This window comes from Pyrgilauda ruficollis, unplaced genomic scaffold (assembly GCF_017590135.1).
Source record: "Pyrgilauda ruficollis isolate IOZ18807 unplaced genomic scaffold, ASM1759013v1 scaffold1, whole genome shotgun sequence".
NCBI classification, from domain to species: Eukaryota; Metazoa; Chordata; class Aves; order Passeriformes; family Passeridae; genus Pyrgilauda; species Pyrgilauda ruficollis.
Genome location: NW_024508100.1, coordinates 3,832,693 through 3,846,511, shown reverse-complemented (window position 1 = coordinate 3,846,511; position 13,819 = coordinate 3,832,693). Strand labels below are relative to the sequence as shown.

Below are 13,819 nucleotides of genomic sequence, written 5' to 3'. Positions count from 1 at the left end.
TCCGCGCGCGCGGCGGGCGGTTCGAGCTGCGGGCGCTCCCCTGGACCTCCCCTCAGCCTTCCCGGAGCCTTCCCTCACCCCTCCCTCGGCCTCCCCGCCGCCGCCCCTTACCCTCCCTGAGCCTCCCCTCCGCCTTCCCGCTCCTTTCCCTCAGCCCTCCCTGAGGCTCCCTTCAGCCTTCCCGCCATTTCCCGCCTCGCTCCCCTCCCCTCGAGCCGCCGCTGCGGCGGAGCAGAGCTCTGGGGTGAGTATGGAGCGGTGCTGCGGGCTCGGGGCTCGCTCCCGGCGGGACGGGATCAGCCACCGCGCCCCCGCTCCCCTTCCCTCTCGTCCCGGCCGGGGTCTCCGTGTGGCTGCAGGCCGCGGCTGCCCCGGGGCGGGACGTGGCCCTTGAGGGCCCCACTTGTGCGGCGTGCCCGGGCATCGCGGGGGCTCCCTCAGGGCTCCAGAGCTGCTGTTTGTGGTGTTCGATGGCAGTGGCAGTGCCGCGGTGACCCGGCGTGCCCGCGCTCAGGGCTGTGTGTGGCCCCATTATATCACAGAATCAGTAAGGTTGGAAGGGACCTTTAGAGAGCATCCAATCCAGCCCTGCTGCAGGGGCACATGGAGCAGGTTACCCGGGAATGCGTCCACGTTGTTTTGGAATTTCTCCAGAGAGGGAGATTTCACGACTTCTCCGGGCAGCCTGTTCCAGTGCCCTGCCACCCTCAACGTAAAGGTCGAACTCATGTTAAAGTCAAACTTCTTGTGTTATAGTTTATGGCCATTACTCCTTGTCAGTGGGCACCACTGAAAAGAGTGTGGCAGCATCCTCTTGGCGCTTATATTTATGTTTTTTGAGGACAGCCCTTTTAAGCACGGAGGGCAGGGGAAGCTTGGAGTGCTGACATGAAACTCGTGCAACATTCTGTGTCACCTGCAGTCTCTGAGCTAAGTCAGACGCACGGGAGCTTTAGAGGAATGGCTTTACCTGGTTCAGTGCTCCAGGCAGGCAGAGTGGGGTTCTCAGGTGAAATGTATGTTTTAGAAACAAAATATTAAGTAATATCAAACTAAAAAAAAGTCCCTTAGTATTACCAGAGTATTACAGACAAGGCTTCCTGACTGTTGATAACTTATCCTATATCCTTTGCTGTCTGTTATGCACACTTTAGGATCCCAAAGCTGATTGTTTGTCTGCTAGGAAACAGAAAAGCAGCAAACTCCCTTTTCATGTAAGTTGTGATCGTTTTCACAAGAGTATTTTTACACTGTTTTTATTTTTAATTTTTTATAATCAATCAAAAATCTGCAGTTTTACATTGAGGTATTTATATGTTAAAGTATTTCTTGTTCCATTTTCAGAGGAAACTTTAAAACTAAAGTTTAGAAGGCAAGATTCTGCTTGCTGTTGAGGTAAAAAAAACCCTTATGGCAAAGATCTTGAAATGCAGTGTAACATCACAGTAGTTTTGTTTTTAGAACAAACTGAAAACCCTGATCATTTTGGAAGATTTAAAATAATTGTGGGTGGTTTTTTAATGAATATACAGAAAACCATGTGAGTAAAATCACTTTTGCAGGCCACTGAATTGCACAATATTAACACCTGTTGCTTTTAAATTCATGGTACTATACTGTTTCCATAATAAGTTTATGTGACTTAAGGAAAAACATAGGTGCTTACAATGATCTGGGATGTAATTGATGCAAAAAATATGTCCTGATTTGATCAACAAAATATATTAAGATATCTGAAATAGAAATTGGTTTCAAGTCTTTGAATAGCCACTTTAATCCAAAACAGGGTTTTGGTTGTTTTTGTTTTGTGATCTGACGCTTCTTTTTTCCTGCACAGACTTTTTATTAAAATACTGGATATTAATTTTAATGGCCAAAAAATTAAAGCTGGAATAATACCCCAGACTTTTTAATGTGTTTGGATCTTTTCTGCTTACAAAAATATTTTCATCATGAGCTATGGAAAGGATTTTGTGGAAACTCTTAAAAGAATTGGATATCCAGAGGCTGATGAGCTTAATGGAGAAGATTTTGACTGGATGTTTGAGTCTTCAGAAGACAAATCATTTTTGGAGTGGTTTTGTGGAAACATAAATGGGCAGAACATGGTATCTGAAGAAGAACTGCAAGATTTTGATAATCTTCTCCAGCGTGGTAAGGCTGTTTTGGAAGGAAATGCACTGGATGAAGTCCTTAAAACCTTGGAGCCTGTGGGTTCAACAAACAGTAGCCAAGAGGAGGACAGGGAAGAAGTGAAGAAATTAGAGGATGAACTTCAAACTCTTCAGAACTTAAAAAACCTTCAAATTCATCGGCATAACAAACTTCAGCTCTTGGTAACTACAAACAGCCACTTGTTACAAACATTCCAAAGCAGAGAGGAAGAAGCACGGAAGTATTGGAAAGAAGGACTGGAAGTGTTTACTGCAGCAAATAATAAGCTTGACAATGAACTGCAGTCTCTTATAGCTGCAGTGAAGGAATTTGCCTCTTTCTTCACTGCTTCAGATTCAGGACAAGGGTCAGATGCACATCCAATGTTTTTTTCCCAAATTTCTTTGGACAGATATTTGTCTGTGGAAGAACACAGCACTGCAGCACTTACATCACACTTAAAAAAGCTTTTTTATGAAGGTATTTCTAAATGTGCTGAAAATTCACATGAAGGCAGCTTTCAACTTGAAGATTTAATCAAGCAAATCCCTTTTGATGAGACTAATGAAGTTTGTGAAGAGAAGCAAGAGATAGCCAGGCTCCAGGCAGCATATATTTGTGGTCAGAACCAGCTAATTCAGCTGCAAGCTGAAGAGGAGGGCTTGAATTCAGCTATCAAGTGTGCAGAGAGCCTGCTGCAGTCCTTAGACAAGGTAAGGTAAAAGGGTGATACAAGATACTGGAGTTTTAGACAGACAGGCAAGTTCCACTGGATCTAGTGAAAGGAAGTACTGAGTTATTGTTATTTCAATAGTTTTTATGTAGTGAAGTTTCACTTTTATGAAGTTTTTGTCTTGCTCGCAAAACTGCTCTTGTGAAATATTTTCATTTTCCATAGAAGTTTTTCATTGTGGTATAGTACCTTTAATTCTACTTTCCAGCATTACTGCCTTTAAAATCTTAGATTTTTTAGTACTTTCTAGTTCAGTTTAACTTTGAATTTTCAAATTAGAGCCGGCTCTTTGTACAGTAAATGGAATCTTAGCTTTGGTTGTAATTTTGTGGTATCAGAGAGCCAATATGATAAATGTATTCCTGTTTATATTGCATAGCATAAGCTTAAAAAGTTTTAGTTCACTCACTCTGGCAAGTCAAGTATTTGTACCAAATAAATGAATCTGATAGTTGAAGCCCCAGAAGTCTTTCAACGAGTGAGTGACAGGCAGATGTGGTTAGTGGAATTTGTGAAGAAATCATAATGAAAGGTGTTTGCTTATGCCAGATGTGGAATAACTTGAGGCATCATGTCAGTCTGTATATTTTCATTTATGGCTGACTAGTATATAGGACTTGATTGATTAGGGTAATTTGAGAAAGATTGATTCTGCCAGCAGTGTTGGTATCTGACTGAATATAAAAAATTATGTTTTCTTGTGAGATTTCAGTTAGGCTTGCTTGAAGTGGGTGCTAGGTAAATGCAGCTCTTTTATTTTTAACTCAATAAACTGTTGTGTGACCCTGATAAAAAGAAATTACCTTTTACTGGAATATATTTATTATCTACTTTGTTCATCTGCATTTGCATTACTTTGTAAAATTCTGTAAAACTACTTGTGGAGTTCTTATTTAATTTTGTAGCTAAATGTAACATACATGAATCTTATATGAACTGAAGAAATGTTTGAGATGTGGCTTGGCAGGAACTGTGAAGAAATTCACAAATATTTTGTTTTATGCAGGATATTGGACAACAGGAAAACATTGATGCTCAAATATTTAGTTTAAGTGCTGAAATTTCAGCAATTAAACAAGACATAGCTCAGATAAATAGTGAAGAGCTGCTTCCCCTTCTTAAGAAGAGAGCACAACTTTTGACTGCACCAGTGGTGACAGAATACTTAGGTCACCAAATTGCTCGACAGAACTGTTATGCTGCAATTCAAGATAAAATAGGCAGGCATTTGATAAGGCAGAAAACATCATTTGAATTTATTCAGCTGGGCTGTGAAATGGAGATGAAGAAACACCAGGAGTTCAGCTGCCAGCTTGAGAATTTGGTAGAATCTCTGAAGCAAAGCACTGATGAGTTACAGCAGAGGCTACAGGTGATAGCTGAACGAACTGAGCAGGCAAAGCCAAGGAGCACTATTAGTCCAGAGGATGGTTTAGCTTGCAGGTAAGTATTATAGTCACTGTTGGACTTTCTTTGAAATAATACTGGTGAGATGAATGCTCAGGCAAGGTAAGCCTTGCCTGCTGCCAAGTTCTTACTTACTTACTGTAGTTAATTAGAGTTTTGAATTTTCAAGAACTGAAGATTTCAAGATGTGAAACTTGTTTCTTCCATGTCCTTTGAAATTCTTTTCAGGTTTGCCTGAGGAAAAACTGTTCAATTATCAGTCTTTTTAATATTGCTGAAGCATTCCTAATTAATATCCATAACATGAAGAATGTTTAAACCCAAGCCTGTCTTACCTAGCACCTCCTGATACTCTAGAGGTGTAGATGTTGATAGCAGCGATTTCCCAGGCTGTGTGCACGGCCTCATCGGCTGAGCCCCCAAAAAACCCTCGTGTGGTAGGAGAGAGGAATGACTCCTTCGGACTCTGTCATGTGTTCAGCTCATTTTTACTGCTTGATTTGCCGTCTGGTTTGAGTGTCCTGGCACTCATGAAGGAGTCTGGTTTTTCACCATCTAAATAATTAAGTCTCCTTAAAGTTCAGCTGATACAGTTAAGGATGTGTGCTGTGCTGCTCTTCCTTCAAGACTAAACCTTTTGATGAGATAAATTGTATAGTTAGAGGTGTGTTACTGTCAGACTTTTCCTGCTTCTTTAGAAGGGTGCTCTAAATGTGTGTGGTTTTTTTTAATAAATGAAAAGTGATAGCTGAATATGGTTAGGCACAGTGAATAACTGGAAGAATTAGGCAGCATTAATTTTACTCCTATTGTGTGTTTGTGTCAGCTTGTTACATTTTTGTTCAGGTTTATTATAAAGTCTCCAAATCACTGAATGTTTCTGGCTACTTTTATTTTAGATAAAGGGAAGGCAAGTTGAAAGAATTTAAAACCTTATAAGGTTTGTAAACAGAAGACACTTGAAAGACATTCAGTTACTTCTGAAATATAGCTCCTTCTCCTAATAAAGCCAGTCTGATTTTATATTAGGGATCAGCTCCTGGAGATTTTGTTATGCAGAGGTGGTAGTAACATTTGGACTATGTGGTGTTGTCTGTGATCTTATGGGCCCATTCCTGATGCAGTGTAAGGGTTTGTACAGTTTGCTGTAGTGTGTATTGCTGTCTTTTGCATGACTTGTAACGAATTGGAGAATTTCTTAGTGGTCTCTTCATAGAGAGATAGAAAACAGGAAGTACTTGAGTAAGCTTGAAAATGTTACAAAGGTTGTTCTTATTTCTCATTGGCTGTTGAAGTCTGCTTTCATTCAGCACTTCAAAAAAAATCCATCTTACTTTGCAGCTCTTGAAGTGTCACGGAATAGTTGGCAAAAGCACACTGTCAACTTCTATTTGCATTCATTATGTACTTACTAACTGTTACTTTAATATTTCATTGCTGCTAATTTGATATTGAAATATTTTGGATTCCTGTTAATCATTACTATATATAGATGGAATCCTGAAATCAGTGGAAGATATAGCAGTGTTGTAAAAGTGCCCTCAGCACAGCTTACCTTACTCATCCTCTGACTTCTCAACACAGACATGTTCTCTTAACTAATGATGATAGAGTGCTTAGGAAAGTTAAAATATTTGTGTGTCTAACTTTGCTTATTACAGGCTGTATCAGCTCCTGGAAGGAGGAAGTAAAAAACAACAATTGTTTAAAACATACAAAAACCTGGAGCAGATGGCTCAGAAGTTAAAGCAGGACTGTGCTGCAGTAGAAGATCAGCTGGCAGCATCTGCTCGAGAGCAGTCTCTCCTTTTGTCCAGCCTAGAAGGGGATGTGGATGCCCTTCATGGTGCTCTCTACTGTGGAACAAATCAGATACAGCTCCGCAGTCCTGTAAGCTCCTTAATGGTTTTTTTCAAATTATTGCATTGTGTGTCATGTTCTTTTACCGATAAAAGTATAGTGTGAAGGCTCTAGACATGCAAACTGTCCCCACTAATTAGCAACAAATTTATTAACATAATGATGATGGATGCTGAACATTTACATTGTTCTTGGCTAATGCTGGATTTTTGTAAATGCTGGCAGGTGATAATTTTTTTTGTTTTTGAGCAAACTGTTGAATCTAACTGAATTTCTTTCAAAGGCATGTGCAGTCCTGTATTCCTGTAAGCTTGTGGTGTGGGAGATCCTTTGTCTGGGTAGGGTATCACTGGAAAACTCAATTAAGTTGCTCTTCTTTTCATATTGGCTTTCTCCCCTGTTACCTCTGAGACCCCAATAGTACGGTTTGGCTCCTTAAAAGCCTGGCCATGGGTGGGTCATTTGGACAAAATAAAAATACCAGAATTTTGAAGGGCAGTTGTAGTAGGACAGTCCTGCTACATAGCTCTCAGGTATTATGATTAGAACATCTTTTAAATGGGAACAGGGTTTGTTAAATGCACCTTGTTATGGTTTTTAAATCATTGTAGATACCTCAAAAATGCATCAAGGGAAATCTTGTGTTACATAATACTTCCTTGTTTAATTACATAAAAATATATTTAACATTCATCTGTCAAATGAATTTACAGCATCTAGAACAGTTTTTATTTAAAAATGAGACTGTAATTGGAACAGTATGTATTTAGGGATTGCATTTTTTAAATCAAATACCCTCCTATTGATTTAAGTTACTTCTTAAAATATGACATCTTGTTCTACTGCTACTGTTTCTCAAGAAAAGTAATTCCTTTAATAAGGGAATAATGTGCAAGTAGATGAATAGTCTGCTTATACTGAAGTATCACAAGAATGCCAGCTGGGAAAGTTGTAGCTGGTATTTAATGACTTAATTGTAAAATTGATTTGGCTTTTTGTTGTGCTTTTTTTCTGTTTGTTCCCTTTTAAGGTTTGACTAGCAATGAAGACTTGTAATTGATGGAAAATGTAATTCACTCATGTCTCTAGGTCAGGTTCAGATTCTTGTGGTCTTAACTCATCTGGTCAACAAGTAAATGAAATTACATTAGCATAATACAGGATGAGTTCTGTTACATGGAGCTCAAAAATTACATACATTGAATGGAATCCCTTATTATCTTTGTTTGGTTTTTTGTGATTACTTTTTGATTACAAACAAATTGCTTCCCAGAGCAAAAACCTTTCCTATCTTTCCTATTTCTAGTTCAGCTAGTATATTAACAATAGAAAAGTAACAATTGTTTGTCTTTTATTTTTTAGGAACTTACTGAGCAGTTTCACCAACTGGAAGTGGATTTAGGTGTACTAAATAATCTCCTTAAGGATCTGGTTGCTGATCTGAAGTCAAAGAAAAGCTTTTTAGAGTCCAATAGGCTGCTTCAGATGGAAAGAGAATTGTATGTGTATTTTTTCAAAGATGAAGAGCAGTTGAAAGAGATGGTGGAGAAGCTTGAACAGCAGTCTCAGGCTAAAGCCAGTGGTCTGGAAGACAAGAATTTCACAACCAGTGGAGTTCTTAATGTCTAAACAGCAATGTACTCTTAAGAAAAGAAAATGTTAATGTAAACTGTCTACGAGTTTATGGAATAATAAGCATGAGCTTGTCAAGACTGATACTTAACCTGTCACTGCAGTGAATCTTAACTGCCACTGTTACCAGCTGAGATTGTGTGCTGCTTTAATGGCTTCTTCTGCCTGCTGAATTCAATCTCAGTTTTGTCAGAACTCTTGGATATGAAGTCATTGTTGGTTATTTGAAAGATGACGTTCAGGCTGCTCTTCTGCTGGCCCCTGTGTTCGTTTCTGCTGCACACAGCATAGCTTCAATAGGAATATGTCACACCCTTCAGTTAAGTCTTTTTGCATGCTAAGAACTTTTTGAACTGCAAAATAAATTTGGAGAAAGTATTCCAGATTTTGGAACAAGGATGTAATGTACTCATAGTGACGAGGAGGGATCTCAAAGGCAGCAGATAGTCCATGATTGTTTCCCTCAAAGTTCTTCCAAGAAGACTTGATTTTATTAGAAATGTGTTGGAATATGTACCAGAATCTGTTTTAACTACCAAGACCATCTGTTTTAAGACCATTCCTATATCTCTTAACTTATGGCCCATCTTCTCCATTGAAACCAGTCTATACTTATTGTGGCTTGTCAATGAACAAGAATTTTAAATGTCTTTTGTACTTCTGAATTTGCTTATAATTTATAATGCTAGGCATTTCAATTCAGAGTGCTGATGCTTTCATACTTGTGCTTTCGTGTGCATTGTTAGCCCATTTATCAAATTTTTATGTAGCTTCCTAATATACCAATGGAACTAAATGGGCTTTTATAGTATGATAACTTCCAGTCTTTTATATTTTGATGGGATCAGCTGTGCTTGCTTTCAAGCACTGCACATATTGATGAAGGTTAGTATATTCGTTGAAATTCAGTAACAGTAGTCTTAAAACTATTTTGATGGCACACTTTTAACTTCTATGTGATTATAACTTATTTCGAAATGTGTAATTTTATTTTTTTTTTAGCATTCTGGTTGGGTGTCTTTATGTCTGGATTTCATGCTGCTTAACTCTGTATTTTGTGTATATTATTAAATGCCAAACTCTTATCAATTCAGTTCAGTGTGGTTAATATTTATGGTGAATCTGTGTGGGTTTCTCCAGGCCTGTTCTCAGGCATGGTGTCTTGTTTGTATTTAGTCTGATGGGTTCTCATTTTGATCTGCCCCTGGGGCTGTGACTGCTGCTTCCCAGCCTGAGAAGTCAGGGAGCACTTTAACCCTGTGTAGGAAAGAAGTGTTGCTCTTAGGCATAGAAGTTAGGAGGAGTTGAGTGCAGGGTAGGATTGTGCTTCTGACTGCTGGAATGTCAGGGAAAAGAAAGCCATTCCACCTCTCACCCTTTTCTTCACATGCTTGCTAATTAGAACTAGATGGATATAGCCAGTGCTAATGCAGCGTGATGGGTGTTCCTCTGAATTAGATGCAAATATTTGCACTTTTAAGTATTGAAAGTTGCCATGTACCTGTGGTCTTGAGCCAAGAAAAATATTTCTGTGTAGGCAGAGGAACTTTTTTTTTTGCTGATGGTTAAGTTTGACAGTCTGCTCATGCACTGGATCTAGCGGGAGAAGACCAGAGTAACAGCACTCCAGCTACCCACTTGTATAGGAATAATTGAGTCAACAGCAGGTTTTGGTAGAGTCATTGATTTGTACAGCTTGGATCCTTGAAGTTTTTTTTTTTAATGTTGGATATTTCTCTTGTGTTTGTGTCAAGTTTTACATGTTCTGGTCTAACTGTAAAACAATAAGTCATCAGTGTGGACACCATTACTTGTGATTCTCCAGAGTGTGTGGTACCTAGCGATTCTCCCAAGCATTTTGTAGGTATTACAGAAGATGGACAGGTCAGCTGGAAAACCAGCTCCTTTTCAGAGAAAGATAACATTTACAACAACAGTAGCTGGGGTCAAAGCTTGTAGAGACTATAAATGTTGCTGACCAGTTTCTTAAATTGACAAGCTATAGTAGCTATTTTAAAGTTACCAATATATAGCAGTATTTGAACGCATCATTTATACAAAATTTAAGAAAATAGAGGTCTTTCATGATAATTATTTTCTGAAACAGCATCTAACTAATGGCTGTGTATCGTAGTATTGCTTGTTTCTTTACTCTAGTGTTGCCTTAATTTTGGCAATTACTTGAAAGTTAATTATGTCTTCCCTGATAAAATCTAAGCACTAGTAACAGTACCTGTATGTACCTGCTAGATACAGACTAGGTTGAAGATGCTGGGAGGGGCAAAATATCTCAGACATACATACTTCTTGTTTTATTTGTCAGATTTTGTTTTCTTTTACTACAAGTTAGCTGTACTTAGGACTGCTGATATTTTAATCGGTGTATTAAAACTATTTCCAAGAAGTTTGTTTTTATAAGTTATTATATCTTTATTTCCAATACAGTACTGATAGGCATGTGTGGGAGCAAATGTAATTTTCCATTGAGAATGAATGGCTAAACATGTTCACTATATTTTGTCTTTAATTTCAACAGAATATAAGTGAGGATTACTCATGGCCCTGATTAATTCATAATTTGTGTGTTCTGTGTTTAGGTTTAACCTTAGAAATGGAGCAGTACATAGGATGTGAGATTTCTAAAGTGCCTTTATCTAATATTGCTCAGAGGATTATGACAGCTTTGCAGTCTATTCCTGTAGAAGCTCAGACTAACAGAGAAAATAACCAGAGTGAGTAAAACATAGCCTGTTTGTGTTTTTCTGTTGAAAAATTGAAACACAATATCAAACTTCTAGTCTCTGTTTTTAAATAGAGGAAAAGAAAAGGTGAGACTTCAGGTTTACAGGTTTAGAAAAGGAATTAAACTGTTACTGTGACATTTGTTGGGACTTTTCCAATTCAGTAATGTTATGTGAGTGCAAGGAATGCAACCAATTTAATTTTTTCTCTTTCTGTTCCTGCTATGTGGTACAGAATTATATGGGAATTTCAAACTGTTCCTTAAGTACTACAGTGTTGTAAATTAGATGCATACATTAACTTGACTCTGGACTAGATATTTAAAGATCACTGGAGGTACTAGGAACATAACAGGAAACCTGTGAGCTCTCCAGACTCATGTCTGTCCTTAAAACACACATTAGCAGTGTGCTCCTTGTGAAATTCTAGGGGGAAGAGTGAACAAAAGTCCCAGTGAAAGAACAAGTTAGGTAATGTTATAAGTGCCTCAGCAGACCTAGCACATTGTGGACACTAGGGAGGTTTTGCAAGGTGCAGGTTTTATTCTCAGTTCTGTGTAAGTCACAGTCAGTCAAATTGTGGCTCTGGAAAGAAGTAGAAAGTTAAGAGTTTTGCTTAATTTCTGTTGTCTGTTTTCTCCTGGAAACTAAATCCTGGAATATTATCTGATCAATGGGCTTTAAATCTAACATTTATTCCTGTGTACATCATGGTTTTTGCAGCCACTGTTGTATATTAATTGTGGTTCAGGCTTCTCTTTCATCAGAGTATTGGATCAGTGGAGCCTGGTGGTGTAGCAGTGACAAAGGCAGTAGTTCATCTGTATCAGTATCACTGTGTAAATCAGTGATACACCTTTAAAGAAATGTGGGATGAGTTAATTTTGAGATGTTACATTGTATATGGTGCATCTGGGACCAAAACCCAGATGATTTTAAAGAAAATTCGATTTCATTTTAGCCTCAGTTTGATATTTTACTTCTCTTGCTACCTGGTTATTGCCTATACATATATATTTATATGTATATATACATATACCTTTAGTGTGGGTCTGTAAAAAGAAGTGTATCTCTGTTAAAAAACCAAAACCAACTGCAAACCTCTGATGTTAGTTGGTCTGTTTCAGACTGCATTGAACTGTATTTTATAGATAGATTTTTAAATTTTTTGTTCTATTTAATGGAAAAAATGTTTGTCTTTAGAAGGTAAATATTGGGCTCAAATAGAACAAATATCTGCAATGTTGACCTAGTTGGTGAAATTCTGTGGTTATCCTGGCAGTGGAGCTCCAATCTTTCCATCAAGCCTTGAGGAGGTGGAAGGCAGGGACGGGTTTCTGCTGCCATCTGGTGATGCTTTGTCATAATTCAGAAACTGGAAGTTTCAGATCTCTTCAATACCTGTCATACTGATTGTTGTGTGCTGGAGGAGAGAAATGTAATTCTCATCACCTTCTCTTGGGATTGGATTTGTCAAGGAAAAGTGTCTAGCTGTAAAACAATTAAAACCACTGAATGTAAACTCAGATACTCTCATTCTCAATTTATTATCTCATTGTAGAAAGTGTTGAGAAAACAAAGATAAAATGTTTAAAACTACAAACACAGCTGTGCCATATTGGCTGTTCTAACAGCTTAAGCTAGAAGTTTGAGCTGGAGCTCAATGCCTGATTATACACTTAGATCAACATGCATAAATAAGCTTATCTTATGTAGACAAAGGTCTTGATTTGCCCAGACAAGTGTTTTTAAGAACAGTTCTAGTAAATTGAAATAGGTTACTTTATGCTTTGTTTGACGTTGGTCAACACCATTGTTGTTTCAGAAAGTATCTTGCTGCTGGTAATGCAAATTCATAGCTGACAGCAGCAGTTTAGTGTTGTACTCAGTATGGGGGGACAAAACACATACTCTGCCTGTGAGATGCCTTTTGGCTGAGCAATAAGATAATTGAGACATAAAGGAATCCTAATTGCAAGCTCTGGAGAGACCTGCACTTGAGGGGAGTTCTCTTCTTCCCTGTTCCTCCTTCTGTGCCCGCTGAGATAATTACTGCTAGCCTGTTACCCCTGGCTCCTTCATTCCAGGCTTCACTTGCTTCTCTTCTTCTTGGGACTTGTGGATAGTGTTAAGGCAGAAAAGAAACGTGTCCTAATGGTTTCACTTGTAATGGTGTGAGTCTGAGCTGAATTTGCAAAGCCTTCTTGGAGCTGCAGCATCTGTGCTTTCAGAGCCTGGGCTAAAGGTCTCTGGCAGTTCAGTGGGGGCCCAGACTCCCAGCTGTGCTGTGCTCTGTCAGACCCAGCACTGGAGGCTGGGCTGCTTCTCGTGGGACTGTCACCTTATCTTCCTGTCAGTTTGTCAGGTCTGAAATCTCCTTGCTCTCTCTTACCTGGTTCTTACCTGCCTATTCTGTTGCAAGATGAGCAATGTAAAAAAATTATCCCCTGCAGGTGAAACATGGTCAGTTTGTAAAACATGGTATGCTAAACTCAAATACAAATAATGCTTTATAGAACAAAGGTTTTGTGGAATATTGCTGCCAAATTCCAAGAAAACAGTTAAGCTGTGTAAAGTTTCTAGAGTTTGGATTTTTCTTTTTTTTCCTTCATGCTCATACCCCCAGCTTTACTATGACCAAAATGAGTTGTGTTTCCTTGAAAGAGGGAAATTCACATAATTACAGAATTATAGTAATGATTCCTCTGAATACCATGGAAGAGGCTTTTCTGCTTTGTAGTGAATTTTAAGTAATTTTTTTCTTAATGGTGACAGAACGGTCTTTTGCACATGCATATTTTGGAATGTGCAGGGTCCTTTTAAGCATGAATACTAATTTGGTACTAACTTGATAAATGGTTGTCAAGGGAAATTTTTTTACAATTCTTTCAGGTTTGGTAAAAGTCTCAGTGATATAACCCTATATGAAACCTAAGTTATATGGGCTGCTTGCAGATTCATTTGCATTGTAAATTGTTTCTTCTTTTTTCAAGGTACAGAGAAGACAAAGGAAAATAAACTAGGTGATAAGGATGCACATCTGAGAAATGAAAAGGCAAGCATTTTGTAAGATTGAAAACCACTAAAAGCAGTCTTTTTGTGGCAGTCTTGAAGTTATAGATTGATTCTTTCATGGAAAGCTTTATCATGATACATTTTATACAGTCATAGTTCAGATTACTTCCTCTGCCTTATTTTACACTTGGCCTGTATTTACCTGTGAGAGTCTGGGCCCAGCTTCTGTTCCCTTTTCACAGGAAGTTGGTCTTCTATGACAGACTGATCAGAAATG

General features: G+C 38.5%; 2 protein-coding genes across 3 annotated transcripts in view; both read left to right on the top strand.

Moving 5' to 3' along the window:
- HAUS3 (HAUS augmin like complex subunit 3) lies at positions 1-8,850 on the top strand. 2 transcript variants are annotated; one of them, XM_041459486.1, is made up of 6 exons: positions 1-244; positions 1,155-1,214; positions 1,838-2,867; positions 3,894-4,330; positions 5,956-6,184; positions 7,517-8,850. In XM_041459486.1, the coding sequence occupies exons 3-6, from the start codon at positions 1,953-1,955 to the stop codon at positions 7,781-7,783; spliced, it is 1,848 nt and encodes a 615-aa protein (XP_041315420.1). In that variant the 5' UTR covers positions 1-244; positions 1,155-1,214; positions 1,838-1,952; the 3' UTR covers positions 7,784-8,850. The 2 variants fall into 2 exon arrangements, with proteins under 2 accessions (XP_041315420.1, XP_041315413.1); XM_041459479.1 differs by lacking the exon at positions 1-244 and having other exon boundaries at positions 445-2,867.
- A 1,541-nt stretch (positions 8,851-10,391) lies between these two features.
- The window catches only part of POLN (DNA polymerase nu), an 88,422-nt gene continuing 84,994 nt past the window's right edge, over positions 10,392-13,819 (top strand). The window contains exons 1-2 of the mRNA XM_041458410.1: positions 10,392-10,518; positions 13,521-13,582. Of these exons, the coding sequence (XP_041314344.1) occupies positions 10,398-10,518; positions 13,521-13,582 (183 nt within the window). The 5' untranslated portion in view covers positions 10,392-10,397. The remainder of the gene's footprint in view (positions 10,519-13,520; positions 13,583-13,819) is intronic.